The sequence below is a fragment of the Diaphorina citri genome, unplaced genomic scaffold, assembly GCF_000475195.1.
Source record: "Diaphorina citri unplaced genomic scaffold, Diaci psyllid genome assembly version 1.1 scaffold2696, whole genome shotgun sequence".
NCBI lineage: Eukaryota > Metazoa > Arthropoda > Insecta > Hemiptera > Psyllidae > Diaphorina > Diaphorina citri.
In genome coordinates, this window is record NW_007380113.1 from 1 (window position 1) to 21,148 (window position 21,148).

The 21,148-nt window shown below is 39.0% G+C and overlaps 1 protein-coding gene across 3 annotated transcripts in view; it reads left to right on the forward strand.

Annotated features, from left to right (window-relative positions):
* The first annotated feature begins 4,652 nt into the window (after positions 1–4,652).
* The window catches only part of LOC103519377 (facilitated trehalose transporter Tret1-like), a 20,218-nt gene continuing 3,722 nt past the window's right edge, over positions 4,653–21,148 (forward strand). The window contains exons 1-2 of one of the 3 annotated variants that reach the window (XM_026830908.1): positions 4,653–5,013; positions 6,392–6,612. In XM_026830908.1, coding sequence (XP_026686709.1) covers positions 6,471–6,612 — 142 coding nt within the window. In that variant the 5' untranslated portion in view covers positions 4,653–5,013; positions 6,392–6,470. The remainder of the gene's footprint in view (positions 5,014–6,391; positions 6,613–21,148) is intronic. The other 2 variants (XM_026830906.1, XM_026830907.1) reach the window with 2 other exon arrangements.

Below are 21,148 nucleotides of genomic sequence, written 5' to 3' on the forward strand. Positions count from 1 at the left end.
TATCGTCCCGAAATCGAAGAGAGAAGGAAGACAGGATAGGAGAAAGCCAGCCGTTCCGAGAACGAACATTATCCCATAAACCTAGTATTAGCCTGAATGGAGTTATAGCAAGTTTCATTAATTCGACCAACATTATTTTAGTCCGTTTGGTACGTGATTCTCAAAGAATGTGCCGAGTATCGAACTTGTAACTCTTAAATTGAGGGTCGGAGAGTTCTGAAATTTGGACCAATCGTTTTCTTGTTAAAAATTCTCCATATAACTTACAATGCTTAGTGGACCTAAAAGGTGGGAGGACTTTTTATGGGGCTAACAACTCATTTTACAGGTTAATTTCCTTTCCTATTTATTTTGTTTTTGTTAAATGTTCCTTTGTTTTGTATTCTATGTACGAGTATATCCTTTGAAAAAATAAAACGTCCATACGATAAAAAAAAAATTCCTATCGGGCAGGTTTCGGTTAAACATGAAACACCCTGTATGAACCAGTGTACCCATAGGTAGGTACATAGATATTACATACATATGTAGGTATACATAGAATTTAAATATTCGTAGATACCTATTTTAGTTTAGGTACATCTCGGGGTATACTTTCCAAGAGAACTTTCAGACAGATATACATATAGCACGTTCCATAGTGTATTTCCGTGTTAGAACTTAGAAGTTCCGACAATCATAATGAGCAGTGAGTTTTAAGTTTTAACTCTACGGCTCAATCCAATTTTGGTACCTATGAACTGTATTTGGTACCTATGTTACAAACCTGAAAACGGCTACTTTCCCTGTCGCGTATAATATCTCTAGTAGTGCGGTCAAACTTTTTTGACTTGGCGGGGCGGAGGGCTACCGCGTTCCTTAATTGGATCATCCATGCCTCGAATCTTGTTGGGTTGTGCATATTTGTGTCATTTAAATCTCCTATAGCCAGCCTAGTTATCTTAGTTGGTAGTGCGTCTGCCTTGTAAGCGTTAGGCCGCGGGTTCGATTCCCGCCCGGGGCGGATTTTATCCTGATGGGATAATGTTTAGAATTTTTAACAAGAAAGCGATTGGTCCAAATTTCAGAACTCTCCGACCCTCAATGAGTTACGAGTTCGGCACATTACTGTTTATATGACACTCGGTATGAATCCTAGTGTACCTTTGACTAAGACAGATATAAAGGAATTAAAAGAATTTTAATTGTGTTAAGCATAAATGCTTGTCACAAATGTCGTTCCCTGCTTAATGCACTACGCTAAATTGTATGGCTTGACTTGGCCTCGAACCACCAACCTCCAGATCCGAAGTCCGCATCGCGCTAACCACTACACCACTGAGGTTGGTTATAAATATAACCTATGTATGTTGGTACCAACTATATTTCTATGTAAATCCCATGTAACCAACTAACCATATAATGAGTCCCATAGCAAATGGGTTAGATGATGCAGAGATAGAGCGATCAGTGTGTGAACTATGAACTGTGAATGGATCTCGTTCTTATAATATAAGATGTATGTTGGTAGGTACCAACTATATTTCTATGTAAATCCCATGTAACCAAGCAACTAACCATATAATGAGTCCCATAGCAAATGGGTTAGATGATGCTCAATGCTCTAGTAAGAGATGCTCTATGCGTTAGTAAGAGCCTCACTAATGGATCAAATGCACCGTAAAAGGAAGAACCTGACATTATAGGAATAGCTAGGATGTTGTTGTTAACAGAAGATACACAAATGAAAGCAAAAAACAGAAAGACACAGCTGCTGAATGTAATGTTTGAAACACAACCTAAGAGTCTCAGACACTTTTATGCCCGAGACTACAGTCAGGAAGGTGTTACATAAAATAAGACACTTACCAGTGCAAAAACATTGAAATATGTAAATTGATGGCAAAGGAGGCCTTTAGTTATGATGCGATATCCACAAATGTTTTGTAAAGGCTCTGCTTTACCAGAAAGAATTCTTGATTTGATTTTGACATTAAATTTGCTCATTATAACTCATTAGATTTTGGACTTCGGTGGATCATTATGGACCCCGTGGTTAATTTTTTACAGAGTGAGTTTAAAGCTGTGTCCACACCGTCCACACATAGTCCGTCGACCGATGTCGACTGAACCGTCCACACTACCTCAACAAAGATTCGATATCGATCGACGGCCGGTCGACCATTATAGGTGAACACCAGCTTTAGAGTCACTGATGAACCACTAGACTTACTAGTTACACAGTATATTATAACTGGGGACCCGGGCATTCATTTATGTAAATCCACAAGAACATCCAAAGCCATTACAGACGACAACATATTCCATAACTCCTATCTATTGGCATATTGAAACGGGCATGTAGTTTTGGTTTTGGCATACATGCTCCAGATTTAACTAAGTTCCCCCGAGTTCCATTTCCGTGACAACTATTGACATCAATTTCGTGACAATTATTGACATAACTTTCCCATTATTGACATTTATTTACGTGACAATATCGCTGACATTTATTGCTTCTGCACGAAATGACGGTTTCAGAACGATAAGTATACTTATACTTACCGGTCTCAGAACGATAAGTATATTTATACTTATAGATCGACCAGGTGGTCTAGTTAGGATTTATCATCCGTCAAATTGGCCCGGACAGGATTATGAAATTATGAATTGGCCCGTCCTGGAATACGTATGTAGATTTTAATCTTTAGAATTGGAAGTACAGAATGTATTCGATTGTACATTGTACCTTATATACGGAGGTATGTCTGTACCTTGTGTATAGTTTTGCAGTACCTACTTACCTACAGTAATGTAAATATTGCAGCAGAGCTGATCTACTGATAAGTCCCTATGATACCTATCGTTATTGAAAGAACGAAGGGAGTATGTACTTATTTTTCATTTGGGCAATTTTTTTGTATTTGTTTAGTTTTTTTTTTAGATAGAGAGAGAGAGGTTTGATGAACTGGAACAACGGACCTCTTATCATTCCGTAATCGAAGAGAGGAGTACAGGATAGATGCTAAGAGAACGGGGAATCTGCCAATGCACAGCGATGGTGTTGTGAACGTCAAAAATAAATGAAAATTTTGACCTAATACAATACTTTCGTGTTACACAAAGTTTATAGCTTCCTTCCATTTGGCCACAAGTTACCCACCTCCTCACATCAACCTTAACCAGCCTAGTAGGACCAGGAAAAGATAGTCACTTTAAAATAAATAAATGAAAATTTTGACCTAATACAATACTTTCGAGTTACAGAAAGTATATAGCTTCCTTCCATTTGGCCACAAGTTACCCACCTCCTCACATCAACCTTAACCAGCCTAGTAGGACCAGGAAAAGATTGTCATTCAACCGGATACGAACCCAGCTGTTGTTGAGCTGTCGAGGTTTATTTTCCTTTCGGGATATGGTTGGGTTTCCTTTTTGGAGCCAGCCTAGTTAGCTTAGTTGGTAGTGCGTCTGCCTTGTAAGCGCTAGGCCGCGGGTTCGATTCCCGCCCGGGGCGGATTTTATCCTGATGGGATAATGTTCGTTCTCGGAACGGCTGGCTTTCTCCTATCCTGTCTTCCTTCTCTCCTCGATTTCGGGACGATAAGACCATAGCAGTTAAAGTTCCCTCTGTCAAACCTCTTAAAAAAAAAAAAAAAAAAAAAAAAAAAAGAAAGGAGAGTATACCTAGATTTGATTGCGCTGTTGTTGGTATTAAGCTGTGTCCACACTAAGTCGACAGCCGTCCTTAGACCATCGACCGTTGACTATGCGTATGGACACAGCTTAAGGTTCATATATTTTCTTGGCTCATCTATTTTGTTGTTCACGTTTTAAGCCATCATTATACATAACAATGTGAGAGGTGAGTGCAATAGAAGAAGAACATGAGATACATCACCACTGCAATCAGAAAAAAACTTTTAACTGTTGGCAGTTGGCCAGGCCTGGCCAACAGAAAACTGTTGGCATAATGGGACTTTTTAGTCTTAGCCGACAGTATAAATAAGGTATATTAAATAAATAAAAAAAAAAAAAAATTAACTCACCGTTAGATACATAGGTTATGGGTAACACTGTGCGATTTATGTACCGGTAGTTACTAGCAGTAGCGAGTGTGAAGTGGCAATTTGAGGTCGCTTTAGAAGCAAAAGTGCTTATCGACTTTTTTCCTCGGACAATGAGGTTTTTGCATTTATCATCCATGCCTCGAATCTTGTTATAGGTTCCTTGTGCATATTTGTGTCATTTAATCTCCTATAACTTTGATCTTCCTTAAATAGGAAGCCTCCGTTATTCACTAGGACCATCTGTATACATTCTATTTTAGGTATTGAAGATTATAGTCATAAATCCAATCCAAGCCTCCTGATATCATTGACCTTTTTTGATCCGATACCAATTTACCATGTCGAAAATCAGAGCAAAGTAGGATAGCCGCACCAAAGATCGTACCGGAACAAAAATCTTGGAAAGTAGGCGCTCCAAATATGGTACCCCATCACCCGATTCATACTAAATCCAAGATGAAAGAGTTAGTTATGTTTAGATGGAATCGCCTAATAGCTACCTTTGCGTTCGTTATTTGGTTCGAATTTATGTGGTGTTGAGAGGCGATTTATGTTTACCTGTCTGACGACATTTTGTACATACGTTGTAGGAAAAGCACTCTTACAATATCTAATATAGACATCGTGGGTAGGTAATTGTGTAAAAAAATCTTTAACTGTAAGAGCTAAAATCACAGAATTAGATCAACTTATCTACAACTTGAAAACTGACGTGACATGTTTATTTTTTAAGTAAATTCGTGTTGCTTGGCAAAAAAGAAAGTGTACCTAATCATAAAAGTATTGTTTTAACTTTTGAAAATTTCAACTCTCACATTTTTTTAATTGTGAATTTAATCTAGATACCTACTCGTAAAGTTATGTAAGTGAGAATAACAAAGAAAAGTAAAATCAATTGGTTACAATTGGGTGTAATAATAGAGTAAAAATAGTAGAAAATTAAGATATGTGAGCACAAGTTTTGGTAAGTACCTACTTATTATCTTATATTGTTCCTATTGTAGATACCTATTGTTTGATACCTAGTATTAGCCTGAATGGAGTTATAGCAAGTTTCATTAATTCGACCAACATTATTTTAGTCCGTTTGGTACGTGATTCTCAAACCGAGAACGAACATTATCCCATCAGGATAAAATCCGCCCCGGGCGGGAATCGAACCCGCGGCCTAGCGCTTACAAGGCAGACGCACTACCAACTAAGCTAACTAGGCTGGCAATCCAATTTTGGTAGGTACCTATGTTACAATTGGATCATCCATGCCTCGAATCTTGTTAGGTTGTGCATATTTGTGTCATTTAAATCTCCTATAACTTTTATCTTCCTTAAATAGGAAGCCCCCTTTATTCACTAGGTACATCTGTATACATTCTATTTTAGGTATTGAAGATTATAGTCATAAATCCAATCCAAGCCTCCTGATATCATTAAACTTTTAATCCGATACCAATTTACCATGTCGAAAATCAGAGCAAAGTAGGATGACCGCACCAAAGATCGTACCGGAACAAAAATCTTGGAAAGTAGGCGCTCCAAATATGGTACCCCATCACCCGATTCGTATAGTCATAATTCATAAATCCAATCCTCCTGATATCACTAACCTTTTGATCCGATACCAATTTACCATGTCGAAAATCAGAGCAAAGTAGGATAACCGCACCAAAGATCGTACCGGAACAAAAATCTTGGAAAGTAGGCGCTCCAAATATGGTACTCCAGCACCCGACTCGTACTAAATCCAAGATGAAAGAGTTGGTTATGTTTAGATGAAATCGCCTAATAGCTACCTTTGCGTTCGTTATTTGGTTCGAATTTATGTGGTGTTGAGAGGCGATTTATACACCGGTAGTCACTAGCGAGTGTGAAGTGGCAATTTGAGGTCGCTTTAGAAGCAAAAGTGCTTATCGAATTTTTTCCTCGGACAATGAGGTTTTTGCATTTTTGGAGTCCTGACGCAATTCTGTTCAGTTTTTATTGAAAAGCTGAAAAAGATTTTACAAAATTCCGGAAAACGGAGTCGCGGTGGTGATCAGTCTTAAATTTTGTGCATGTTTTTTTTATTTTTATTATTTTTTTTTTAAAGAGGTTTGACAGAGGGAACTGTAAGATTCTCAAACGCTTAGTCGGATTTTGATAAAAGCGTGTTCAACAAAAGAATTATTATTGCTCTGTAACCTGTAGAAATTGAATAGAATATACCTATTCCTAGGCTTTCGGGTTGGATTCCCAGCACCCGGCAGAGTGAAAGTGTTCCGTGTCATTAATGTTTGTATACAGATAATTTTGAAAGCGAAAATGTTGTGTCTGTGTGATCTAAACTTTTCGTATTCATGTTGCAGATAAACCTCATACTGACACCTATACCCATCTATTAATAAGACAAAGGTGCAGGCCTATGAGATTGCTACCAGGGGGACAATGGATCCTTACACTGCAACTCCTGGCGAGGTTCAACACAAAGGTTTCATGAAGGATACAGGAGAACCAGAGACTACAGTGAAGTATGGTGTACGATCAGCATGCTCCCAGGTCACAGTATCACTCGCACAGAACTTCCTAAGTACATATCTATTGTTTTTTTTTTTTTAAGAGGTTTGACAAAGGGAACTGTAACTGCTATGGTCTTATCGTCCCGAAATCGAAGAGAGAAGGGTGTTGAGAGACGATTTATGTACCGGTAGTCACTAGCGAGTGTGAAGTGGCAATTTGAGGTCGCTTTAGAAGCAAAAGTGCTTATCGACTTTTTTCCTCCGACAATGAGGTTTTTGCATTTTTGGAGTGCTGACGCAATTCTGTTCAGTTTTTATTGAAAAGTTGAAAAAGATTTTACAAAATTCCTGAAAACGGAGTCGCGGTGGTGATCAGTCTTAATTTTTTTTAGAATAGGTATACCTTGTTTATCCTGCTGGGATAGGACTGAAAAGTCCCTTTTCCCCCGCAGTCAAACCAAGGTCTTATAACTAAATCCAACATGAAAGAGTTGGTTATGTTTAGAATGTTTAGATGGAATCGCCTAATAGCTACCTTTGCGTTTGTTATTTGGTTCGAATTTATGTGGTGTTGAGAGGCAATTTATGTACCGGTAGTCACTAGCGAGTGTGAAGTGGCAATTTGAGGTCGCTTTAGAAGCAAAAGTGCTTATCGACTTTTTTCCTCGGTTGAACCTCAGGGATATTTGTCATAGTATGTTTATTCCGTAGTATGACCCTCATCAGATGGGCGAGAAGACACATAGTTAACATTTATAAGGTGGGTCTGCAGGGTAAACACGAGAACCCCGCGAGTTCGATACTCGGCACATTATTGTTTAATTTAATTTAATTTGATTTAATTGAAAGATCTACATTTACAATAAAATACAGGAGATCAGTTTACGTAATTGATAAAAAAAGAAAAAATACAATAAAAAGCAATACAGTTTATATGACACTCGGTATGAATCCTAATGTACCTTTGACTAAGACCGATATAAAGGAATTAAAAGAATTTTAATTGTGTTAAGCATTTTTGTGCATGTTTACCGAGTATTTATCTACCTATTACAAATTTATATGTATGTCATTGAAACGTAGGTATCCTACCTAACTTTCATCTTCCTTAAAAATAGGAAACCCCCTTTATGCACTCTCAGACTGTATAACGGACTCAGGTCTGACAGAACGCGGTCTGTCAGACCTGAGTCCGTTCGGTCTGTCAGACAATCGAAACGTAGGTACCTATGTGCTAAAAAAAGTTCGAGACCTATGACTGTCAGATCGTCTCGTCCGAGAGACCGCCGGTCTGAAGTTTTTCCTCCCACACGTTTTCTCGATTTCACAGAACGCAGTCTGTCAGATGATCTGAGTGTGAGTGGCGGACATTAGGCTCGTATGCTCCTTAACTGACGATAAGTTCCTGCATGGTGTGAAGGGGCAATTGATGATTGGTGTTATGTAAATATTGTTTATGTTCTGATTTGAAGTTGAATCTGTTTTGCATTTTTGGAGTCCTGACGCAATTCTGTTCAGTGTTCATTGAAAAGTTGAAAAAGATTTTACAAAATTCCTGAAAACGGAGTCGCGGTGGTGATCAGTATTAAATTTTGTGCATGTTTACCGTGTATCTATATCTACCTATTACAAATTTATATGTATGTCATTGAAATATATTATAGGTATCCTACCTACTTAACTTTTGAAACATAGGTATCCTACTTAACTTTCATCTTCCTTAAAAATAGGAAACCCCCTTTATGCACTCTCAGACTGTATAACGGAGTCAGGTCTGCCTGACTGCCTCGGTGGTGTAGTGGTCAAGGCGCTCGCCTGGTAAACAGGAGGGCGTGGGTTCAATCCCACATAAATGCTCGTCACAAATGTCGTTCCCTGCTTATTAATGCACTACGCTAAATTTTATGACTTGACTTGGCCTCGAACCACGAACCTCCAGATCCGAAGTCCACCGCGCTAACCACTACACCACTGAGGTTGGTTATAAATATAACCTATGTTGGTACCAACTATATTTCTATGTAAATCCCATGTAACCAACTAACCATATAATGAGTCCCATAGCAAATGGGTTAGATGATGCTCAACGCTCTAGTAAGAGATGCTCTATGCTCTATGCGTTAGTAAGAGCCTCACTAATGGATCAAATGCACCGTAAAAGGAAGAACCTGACATTATAGGAATAGCTAGGATGTTCCAAAACAGGCGAGTTTAATTCTCGGACAAATTCGTTTTCTCCTATCTAGTCCTTCTTCTCTCTTCGATTTCAGGACGATAAGAAGTTGGCAGTTACAGTTCCCTCTATCAAACACACTTCGTTCAACACGTAACAAAAGTTGCAAACTTAACATCTCGCCTGAAATATGGCACGCACAGCTGTTGAATGTAAAATGTTTGAAACACAACCTAAGAGTCTCAGACACTTTTATGCCCGAGACTACAGTCAGGAAGGCAGTGGCGTAGCGTGGTCTAAAGTCAACTGTAAGGCGTGTAGGGCACTATGACAATGTTTCACCTAAAGTGAATATTAGCTGTCAATATAGCTGTAAAAACAATGAACATACATATGATTTACCGACCTATATCCTATCCTAGTTACCTAGATATGGATCTTTTTTCTAAGAAAATTCAGGACGCATTTCCCCGTTTGTGTATCATCCCTCAGTTCACTTCTGTGGTCGACTCTCAATCTGGAGGTGCTGGGTTCGAGATAAAAGTTCGATAGAGGGAACTGTAACAACGGAGGTCTTCTCGACATCGAAGAGAGGAGGACAGGGTAGAAGCAAGCTAGCCGTTCCTATACCTACAATACCTACATATAATTATGATTTACCCACCTATATCCTATCCTAGTTACCTAGATATCCTATAGGAAGGAATGTAATGTAATTCTAAGAAAATTCAGGACGGATTTCCCCGTTAGTGTATCATCACTCAGTCCACTTCTGTGGTCGACTCTCAACCTGGAGGTGCTGGGTTCGAGATAAAAGTTCGATAGAGGGAACTGTAACAACCGAGGTCTTCTCGACATCGAAGAGAGGAGGACAGGGTAGAAGCAAGAGGACCGTTCGTAGAACAAACCTTATCTGTTTATACTGATAGATACTGAACGAACCTTATCTGTTCTGACGTGACTTTGTGAAGATTTCATTTTGTTTTTTTTTTTTGAACGTCAAACATAAATAAATAAGAAATTTGACAAATTACAATATTATATTTCATTTTATTAATTTTTTCTATTGTATTTGATTGTTGTTTGTTTAGTTTTAGTGTATTTTTTCTATTGTCATTTTTGTAAAAAGGGTTAGTACTTAGTCCCGTAAATAAATAAATATGTAGTTTCGTATTACACAAAATATAGCTTCCCTTCGTTCGGTGACAAGCTACCCGCCTCCTCAGTCCTCACATTAACTTCACTCAACCTGAGTAGTGCCGCGAAAAGATGGTCACCCATCCGGATACTAACCAAGCACAGCGTGGTAGTTGTGCTGCAGGCCGTATCCAGGATTTTGCCGAGGGGACGCTCCAAATTTTCGAAGCCCAGGAGAAAAATTAAGCTCGAAGATAGGGGAGGGGGGTGGCAGGGCCCCCTCGACCCCAATTTTTGGAGTCTGACGTACAGTAATGGAGAAAAATGGAGCTAGAGGGGGGTGGGGGCCCGGGCTCTCTCGCCCCCCCCTAAATATGGCCCTTGATGTTGGTGGTGGTGGTGGTGGTGGTGCTGGTGATGCTGGTGTTGTTAGTATTAGGTTCATATTTTTTTGGCTTATCTATTTTGTTGTTCATGTTTTGAGCCATCATTAGACATAACAATGTCCGAGGTGAGTGCAATAGAAGAAGAACATGGAGTGAGATGTGAGATACATCAGAACTCTAGATACCCAGGTTATGGGTAACAGAATTAACTCTTAACTCAGTCTTAGATACCTGGGTAACTCACAGCTTATGGGTCTCAGATTCAGATACTTAGGTTATGGGTAAAGCTTGCAATGTTGGGTAAAGATCGCAATATAGTCTTGATTTTGATGGGAATCAGAACATGGGATGATCTGAATAATCTTATTAAGGTAGCTATGTTTTATTTTATATCTCCAATTTGAAGCTCATTAAAGTGCGAGTCTGGTTTAGAACTTAGGATCAACAGATTCAACTTCAAATCAGAACATAAACAATATTTACATAACACCAATCATCAATTGCCCCTTCACACCATGCAGGAACTTATCGTCGGTTAAGGAGCATACGAGCCTAATGTCCGCCACTCACACTCAGATCATCTGACAGACTGCGTTCTGTGAAATCGAGGAAACGTGTGGGAGGAAAAACTTCAGACCGGCGGTCTCTCAGACGAGACGATCTGACAGTCCTAGGTCTCGAACTTTTTGTAGCACATACCTACGTTTCGATTGCCTGACAGACCGCGGTCTGTCAGACCTTAATAGTGCTTATTTATACTGCTCGCATGGGACTGAAAAGTCCCTTTACTCCAGCAGTGGGCTACTACTATTATTGTGGTCAAATTCTCAAATTATATTGAGGATAAAATTCCAGAGTGCCAGAAGTGGATTTAGTTTTTACCCATAGTAGACTGATTTCTTCTACTTACCTACTTTTTGAAGAAGTTTGATAGAGGGAACTGTAACAACGCAGGTCTTATCGTAACAAACTCGAAGGACTCCGTAAATTTGGAGCTAAACCCCCTTCCCTTGACTAAAAACTGGAACAGCCCTGCTGTTTTGCACCGGATAAAACCGAAACTACACCACTGATCTGTGTAGAAGCGTGGGAAGCCCTTGGAAAGGAATTTTTTCCGCAAAAAATTCAACAAAAAACTTATTTAAATATTTTAAATCACTTATTTTTAAATCTTTATTCTTCACATTCCAAAAGCACATTTTTATGTGTATTATCACCACCATTATCTTATCTGTGATTAAAATGAGACCATCTTGATCTCACACCTACACAGCTACAAACACACAAATTAGTTTTGGTTTGTCAAACTTTTTGTTTACACTTTTTTGCTGTTTAATTTATTGACGTTACCATAGGTAAATGTAGGTTGGGTTTTTCCTTTACTGTAGGCCAGACTGCAAGCTGCAAGATTAGAAGCATCCACCCCCCCCGTACATCACTGTTTAGAATCTGTGGGGCCGTGGGGCTCCCTCCTCGACAAAATCCTGGATATGGCCCTACTTGTGCCAATTTATTTTTCAAACATTACGATCAATATAAACCCCCACAAAAACACAAATGTGGAAAAAAAGGCCAAGTTTTTATCCAAAAATGTCGGCCTATAAAAGTGGTGAGATCAGAAAATTAAGGCCAAGTCTACATTCCCAATTTTTCGTGTCTGCTGAAAATGATTAGAAGCATCCACCCCCCCGCCCCCCGTACATCACTGTTTAGAATCTGTGGGGCCGTGGGGCTCCCTCCTCGACAAAATCCTGGATATGGCCCTACTTGTGCCTATTTTATTTTTCAAACATTACGATCAATATAAACCCCCACAAAAACACAAATGTGAAAAAAAGGCCAAGTTCCTATCCAAAAATGTCGACCTATAAAAGTGGTGAGATCTGAAAATTAAGGCCAAGTCTGCATTCCCACAATTTTTCGTGTCTGCTGAAAATGCTGGATCTCAATTCCTTCAACCTTCTCTCAATTTCACCGTTTTTTGGCGGTTTTCAGCTATAGCGACAAAACGGTTAGAGATATTGTAAAAGTCAGGGTAAAAGAACACTCAAATAAGCATCATTCAACAGGATAAGGAAAGTCTTGTGATGTCCTCACACCAGATTTTTTTAAAATTAGTAAAAGAGAAATTATAGAGGAGGTCCACCTTGCAATAATTAGGGTAAACGACTTTCTTTTTCATAGGATCTTTTGGCGAAAGTGTAATACAAAAATTTTGAGAAATCAAGAGTTCAGGGGAGAACATTTTTGACGCCAGAAAACGGCCGAAATTTCACACTTTTTCAAGTTTTTCGCTTGTAACTCCTAAACCGTGCATTTCATGCAAAGTTTATGGGTATCAAAATTAAAGTTCATAAAATTTCCTACATGATGGTGTGGTCGAACTTTATTTTATGCAAATTTAATGTTCTCTTACAGCTTACTGTAGGTCAAGTAGTGTCCAAAAAGTGGTCAATTTTTTTTTTTTTTTTTTTTTTTTTTTTTTTTTTTTTTTTTTTTTTTTTTTTTAAAAGATGATTTGAGAAGTAAACATTCTGAAATTTTGTGTGGAACTATAATCAGACAAATACTTAACTTCCTCGACTTTGATGGTACATTCATTTCCTTTCGACAAAATGTTCGATGACAAATTCGAGGAAATCAGGCTGCATCTTGTTGATGCAACTTTTAATTTCACCTTTCAGTGCTTCAAAGCTTGTGGGTTCGTTTGAGTAAACCCGTGACTTTAGATACCCTCACAAAAAATAGTCTAGGGGGTAAAATTACATGATCATGGAGGCCATTTCTCGTCAGAAAAACGGAAAATGACACGATTTCGACTAGGAAAATACTCGCGCAAAAGTGATAATGTGTCGATTTTGTTATGCTACCGCGTTGTTGAACAGTTTTAGACTCCATTATGACTAATTTTGATATGTTTACAAGCAATCTGTCAAAGATTGGGCAAGATAAAATAACACATAAAAAAGTTATGACCCTTTCAAATCTTGCGTTCTTATTGGGACACCCTTTTTTTAACTATCTAGTTATCTAGTCACTTAGTACTTACCTCCTTATGATTACTTTGGAAGATGGAACGTATTCAAGACTTCAAATAGGAATCAGTTTGCCTCTTCTTCAGTGATAGCTCGCCCTTGATCAGACCAAGGCTTATTCGCCATTCTAATTCAGCATTTAAAGAGATTCCAACTTACCATTTGATGCGTATGATGAGAAGGTGACTACCTGACTATATAGGGTGTCCCAGAAGTCTTGGCACACTTTTTTAAAAGAGATTTGATAGAGGGAACTGTAACTGCTCAGGTCTTATCGTCCCGAAATCGAAGAGAGGAGGAAGACAGGCTAGGAGAAAGCCAGCCGTTCCGAGAAGTGTCGATTTTGTTATGCTACCGCGTTGTTGAACAGTTTTAGACTCCATGATGACTAATTTTGATTTGTTTACAACACATAAAAAAAGTTATGACCCTTTCAAATATTGCGTTCTTATTGGGACACCGTTTATTTATATTTAACTACCTAGTCACTTAGTACTTACCTACTATGATTACTTTGGAAGATGGAACGTATTCAAGACTTCAAATAGGAATCAGTTTTTGTGCATGATTACCGAGTATCTATATCTACCTATTACAAATTTATATGTATGTCATTGAAACGTAGGTATCCTACCTAACTTTCATCTTCCTTAAAAATAGGAAACCCCCTCCTATTCCTAACTCAGTCTCAGATACCTGGATTATGGGTAAAGCTTGCAATGTTGAGTAAAGATCGCAATATAGACTTGATTTTGATGGGAATCAGAACATGGGATGATCTGAATAATCTTGTGATCCTGAACCCGATTACAAATATTACAATAGTTGTTGTAATGATCCTAAACCCGATCACAAATCTAATATAATAAAAATGAATATTAATTTGTTTGTTTGTGTGTTCAAACTTTATGCCTGGCCAAACCGCTCATCCGATTGCTATGAAACTTTGTCAACTTATTGCTTGCTCTCCCGTGAAGGTTATAGGCTATTTTCCGGTTCGTTTTTGTTAAGCTACGCCGAGCAAGACCACTAAATGGATGAGTGACATGAACGGCTAATATACCTACAAAAATGAATATTTGTTTGTTTGTGTGTTCGAACTTTATGCCTGGCCAAACCGCTCATCCGATTGCTATGAAACTTTGTCAACTTATTGCTTGCACTCCCGTGAAGGTTATAGGCTATTTTCCGGTTCGTTTTTGTTAAGCTACGCCGAGCAAGACCACTAAATGGATGAGTGACATGAACGGCCATGCCTTAAGGATTTACTAGCAGAAACCCGGAGCGAAGCGACGGATTTCGGCTAGTTATTATTATTTTTAAGTCTCTTCCAAGTTCCAGGCAGCCCGGAGCGAATAAGCGACGGGTTTCGGCTAGTATTACAATAAATTAATGTTGTAAGGATAATGTTGAAAGTTGAAACCTACCAAGTTACTATCGAACTCACTTAGTAAAAGGAAAGGCCTGATCGAGCTCATAATATTTCAATTAACGATTTACTTTCTGGTGTTCTCGTGTTTACCCTGCAGACCCACCTGGTAAAAGGAAAGGCCTGATCGAACTCATAATATTTCAATTAACAATTTATGTACTTTCTAGTGTTCTCGTGTTTACCCTGCAGACCCACCTTATAAATGTTAACTATGTGTCTTCTCGCCCATCTGATGAGGGTCATACTACGGGATGGACATACTATGACAAAGACCCCTGAGGTTCAATGTATGTAGGTAGGTAGCAGGTGTACTATCGCTACCAAATTGAAAGGCGGCGAAAGACTAATGTTTTTCGTTCAATATATTCAGATCTTACAGCTACCTATAACTTCTTACTGTTACTAATCCTAATAAAGGGTGTCCCAATAAGAACGCAAGATTTGATTGGTTAATAAATGATTCTCCGTGGAATAAAATGAACTTCTTAGACGATTTGAGAAGTAAACATTCTGAAATTTCGTGTGGAACTATAATCAGACAAATAACTTCCTCGACTTTGATGGTACATTCATTTCTTTTTGACAAAATTTTCGATGACAAATTCGAGGAAATCAGGCTGTACCTATCTCGTTGATGAAACTTTTAATTTCATCTTTCAGTGCTTCAAAGCTTGTGGGTTCGTTTGAGTAAACCTGTGACTTTAGTTACCCTCACCAAAAATAGTCTAGGGGGTAAAATTACATGATCATGGAGGCCATTTCTCGTCAGAAAAACGGAAAATGACACGATTTTGACTAGGAAAATGCTCGCGCAAAAGTGATGTGTCGATTTTGTTATGCTACCGCGTTGTTGAACAGTTTTAGACTCCATTATGACTAATTTTGATATGTTTACAAGCAATCTGTCAAAGATTGGACAAGATAAAACAACACATAAAAAAAGTTATGACCCTTTCAAATATTGCGTTCTTATTGGGACACCGTTTATTTAACTACCTAGTCACTTAGTACTTACCTACTATGATTACTTTGGAAGATGGAACGTATTCAAGACTTCAAATAGGAATCAGTTTGCCTCTTCTTCAGTGATAGCTCGCCCTTGATCAGACCAAGGCTTATTCGCCATTCTAATTCAGCATTTAAAGAGATTCCAACTTACCATTTGATGCGTATGATGAGAAGGTGACTACTGTTACCTGACTATATAGGGTGTCCCAGAAGTCTTGGCACACTTTTTTAAAAGAGATCTGACAGAGGGAACTGTAACTGCTCAGGTCTTATCGTCCCGAAATCGAAGAGAGGAGGAAGACAGGCTAGGAGAAAGCCAGCCGTTCCGAGAACGAATCTTATCCCATCAGGATAAAATCCGCTCCGGGCGGGAATTTAACCCGCGGTCTAGCGCTTACAAGGCAGATCCTCTAGCCACCGAGCTAACTGGGCTGGCACACACCTTTAGCCGTCTCTCGTGGCTGAGAGGTCAACCTGACTCTCAACCTGCAGGAGTATGTCCCAGAGTCCCAGATTCGTAGAAGCTTAAACCTACACCTAAGTCTCAGAGTGGGCTTTTTAGTCCGTCCTTCCTTCATTATTACAATAGTAATAAAAAGGTATAAGGGACGGACTATTGTATTCGCTTCGGTGTCGTCTAGGATTATCAGACATACTAATGCGAGTGTGGTACTGGGAAGGTAGTTACCTAGTACCTACTTATACTTGTCTAAGTATGCCAATGCATGAATTATGTAGTAATATGCATGGTGATGGAAATTAGTACCCTACACGAACACCAACCTCAGTGGTGTAGTGGTTAGCGCCGTGGACTTCGGATCTGGAGGTTGGTGGTTCGAGTCCTAGGTAAGTCATAAAATTTAGCGTAGTGCATTAAGCAGGGAACGACATTTGTGACAAGCATTTGTGCTCAATACAAAAAAAAATCCTTCCTTCCTCCTCCCCCTTAGTGCCCTACACGCCCTACATTTGAATTTAGACCACGCTACGCCACTACTATACACAAATAATTCATGATTAGAATAATAGAAAAGAACATACCTTGTTTATCCGGCCCGCATTGTCCCTTTAACCTAGCAGTCTAAACAAGGTCTTGTATGTTTTATTTAGGAATTAGCCCATGATGATGGAAGAGGAACCCAGAGCTATTTTTATCCTCCGCAGTTCATTGCCAGCCTAGTTAGCTTAGTTGGTAGTGCGTCTGCCTTGTAAGCAAAGTCGTAGAAGAAAAAGAAAAATTCCGTTGGTCCTCATTTTTCCTGCTCTATGACTTTGAAACATCACCCAAGTAGAAGCGCAACTGATCTATTGGGAAAATATTTTTAATAAAAGGTCGATTCCTACGTAAAAAGTTGTGAAAAATCCAAAAGTTCGAAGAGTTATGACGTCAGATTTCACGTCAAAATGTGCAGAATGACCGATAACCGGTTTGATTTCTGCAGTGATGATCTAATTCTGGGAGATGTTCTTAGCTTCTCACAACTGATGCAAAGTGATTAGATTTTAATGCTCGCAAATTTAATTGATGTGTAGGTAGTTTCTCTTACCCTAGTTGCTTGTTGGATTTTTTACAAGTGATTTGGCCTAAGGTTGTTATCCTATCCAGATTATCTGGTTTCAAATGTTTCAAGTGCAATGAGGTTTAGGACCAATAAGGAAAGTACACGCTCAAAAACTGTTTTTGGAGCCTCAAAAGTCGCCAATTTGCAATGTGGGTTCAGTTATGATTTAAGAGAAATATTTTACCTGATTTATGAGTGTGACATATTTTTACTTGAGAAATAAAGCTTGTCTATTCCGCGGTCAGGACTCCAAAAATGCAACGTAGGTACCAGGTACCTATGTGCTGAAAAATCGAAACGTAGGTACCTATGTGCTAAAAAATCGAAACGTAGGTACCTATGTGCTAAAAAATCGAAACGTAGGTACCTATGTGCTAAAAAATCGAAACGTAGGTACCTATGTGCTAGAAAAAGTTCGAGACCTAGGACAGTCAGATCGTCTCGTCTGAGAGACCGCGGTCTGAAGTTTTTCCTCCCACACGTTTTCTCGATTTCACAGATCGCAGTCTGTCAGATGGTCTGAGTGTGAGTGGCGGACATTAGGCTCGTATGCTCCTTAACCGACGATAAGTTCCTGCATGGTGTGAAGGGGAAATTGATGATTGGTGTTATGTAAATATTGTTTATGTTCTGATTTGAAGTTGAATCTGTTGATTCTAAGTTCTAAATTAGACTCGCACTTTAATGAGCTTCAAATTGGAGATATAAAATAAAACATAGCTACCTTAATAAAAATCTTAAATCCGAACTTATAAACCAATTCACCGCTTTATTTGGACGGTTGATAAAAGACCAAACCAGTCTAGTTAAATGGATGGTAGCACGCCTGCCTTGTAAGCACTAGGTTGTGGGTTCGCTTCCTTCCTGGTAGAACTTTATCCTAACAGATGAGGCTCGTTCTCGGAACGGCTGTATTTCTGCTATCCTGTACTCCTCTCTTCGATTACGGAATGATAAGAGGTCCGTTGTTCCAGTTCATCAAACCTCTCTCTCTCTATCTAAAAAAAAGAACTAAACAATCTTAAGTTCAGGAACTTTTCGTGAACCATTGTTTATTGTTTCTATTGTATGTATGTAGTATGTACCTATGTACGTACACGGTACATACTATGTAGGTACCCATTGTTTTAGAGCTTTCAACTATGTAGGTAGCTAAGTCTACTTACACAGTATTTTTTTTTTTTTTTTCGCAGTCCTAGATCAGCAACGCCCCAGCAGCGTACCCAGCCAGCCTGGTTTAATGGCATTAAAATAGAAATAATAGCATTGAAATAGAATAGAATAGAATACAACACTATGCCTGTAAACTTTTGATCTCGCCTGACCCCTGCTTAAGGTTAGCTTTGTTTTGTGAGAATAGCGCTTGCAAGACGCTACGTTCCAAAACGAACATTATCATTCTGTTTAGGATAAAGTTTGGCCCGGGCGGGAATCGAACTCGCGACCTAGCGCTTACAAGGCAGACGCGCTTCCAAGGTAACTAGACCAGCGAACCAAAATCAAAACAGACAAGCAATGGCATTAAAATAGAATAGAATAAAGTTTAGAATAGAATACAACACTATGCCTGTAAACTTTTGATCTCGCCTGACCCCTGCTTAAGGTTAGCTTTGTTTTGTGAGAACAAGGCTAATAAATACTTTCTTCATTTGGTTTTAAAATTTATTTTTACTTTTATCGTCATTTCGTGCAGAAGCAATAAATGTCAGCGATATTGTCACGTAAATAAATGTCAATAATGGGAAAGTTATGTCAATAATTGTCACGAAATTGATGTCAATAGTTGTCACGGAAATGGAACTCGGGGGAACTTAGTTAAATCTGGAGCATGTATGCCAAAACCAAAATGTCAATGATTGTCACGAAATTGATGTCAATAGTTGTCACGGAAATGGAACTCGGGGGAACTTAGTTAAATCTGGAGCATGTATGCCAAAATCAAAACTACATGCCCGTTTCAATATGCCAATAGATAGGAGTTATAGAATATGTCGTCTGTAATGGCTTTGGATGTTCTTGTGGATTTACATAAATGAATGCCCGGGTCCACATTTATAATATACTGTGTATGGATTTACATAAATGAATGCCCGGGTCCCCAGTTATAATATACTGTGTATGGATTTACATAAATGAATGCCCGGGTCCCCAGTTATAATATACTGTGTAACTAGTAAGCCTAGTGGTTCATCAGTGACTCTAAAGCTCAAGAAAAAGAAAAATTCCGTTGGTCCTCATTTTTCCTGCTCTATGACTTTGAAACATCACCCAAGGAAGCGCAACTGATCTATTCAAGTTACCTATTCATAGGTTCGAGGAATGCAATTGCTTTCTAGGTAATGCGAAAAATTCAAATAGGATATAGGTCGGTAAATCATATGTATGTTCATTGTTTTTACAGCTATATTGACAGCTAATATTCACTTTAGGTGAAACATTGTCAATATGGGTGTGCCATATTTCAGGCGAGATGTTAAGTTTGCAACTTTTGTTACGTGTTGAACGAAATGAGTTTGACCGAGCGAACTGTAACTGCCAAGTTCTTATTGTCCTGAAAATCGAAGAGAGAAGGAGGACTAGATAGGAGAAAACAAATCTTTCCGAGAACTAAACTCGCCTGTTTTGGACGAAGTTCGCCCTGGGCGGGAACCCGCGACCTAGCGCTTACAAGGCAGACGCACTACCCTCCACACTTGACTAGGCTGACTCCATTCGGAGATTTTATAAGGATTCACATCCCGTAACTATACTTCATGATAATTATGATCCATAATGGCGTCATCACTTGTTTATATTTATATCATTCATGAAAGTACTCGTGGTGCTTCAATTGCATTATTGTTAGATGTGATTTCTTACTCGATACCTAATAACAGTACTAACCTATATGTATGGTACTTACTAATCTATGTACAGTACACAGTACCCTACAGTACGTACCTATCTATTACCCACTATCTTTCTTTGAAAGCGACATGTACGTGTTTTGTAAATATAGGAATTATGTAATTTTATGGCATTGCAAATATTGTAGAATGCCTATTGCACTGTATCCTACAATACACTTACTGATGGTACTTCACTTTTAATTGTTGTGACGGATGCTCTACATAGGAAATTCTTGATATCTTCGCGTCAAATAGCGGTTACGCGTGCAAATTTTTTGTCGACTCTTTACTGGATTGTAAGTTCTACACATTTGGATTCGGAAACTCGGGTTTACGAATTTTCGAACCCACAGCGCTGTAGTGCGCGAGAATTGGTCAACCCGAGTTCCTGAATCCAAATGAGTAGAACCCAGCATCAGCTTTTATCGGGAAGCTCTACTTGGCATTTCTTTTCATATCGATGTTTTTTTACTTTCATCACTGTCCTTGATATTGTTAATCTTTTGTTTTTTTTTTTTCTAATTTCTTAGTCAGCTCCCATGGCGTAGTGGTCACTGCGCTCGCCTTGCACGCGGGAGACCCGGCTTCGATTCCCGGCGGGGTCAAGAAATTTGTATCATCCAAATGATTGATTCCGTGACTGGCTGTTGCGGGGCCCACTCAGCCTCGTGAGGAAAATGAGTAGCTATGACATATAAATGCGCATAGCGACCGGTGCCAGCATGGTAGGTAAACATTGGATTTTAGGATTATTGAGATATTGGGAAAATCCTACAATGCTGCAGTGAGCACCAAAGTTGTGACATAAACATAATAACACAAAGAAACAGCATTTACATTGTAATAATAAAGGAAGGACGGACTAAAAATTGCGATTTACCCAGAGGGCCATCGAGAGATGTATTTTGGGAATTACTAGGATCATGGGCGTATCCAGCATCGGGTTTGGGGGGGGGGGAGGCCGCGGTTAACGGGTGGGACGCCCC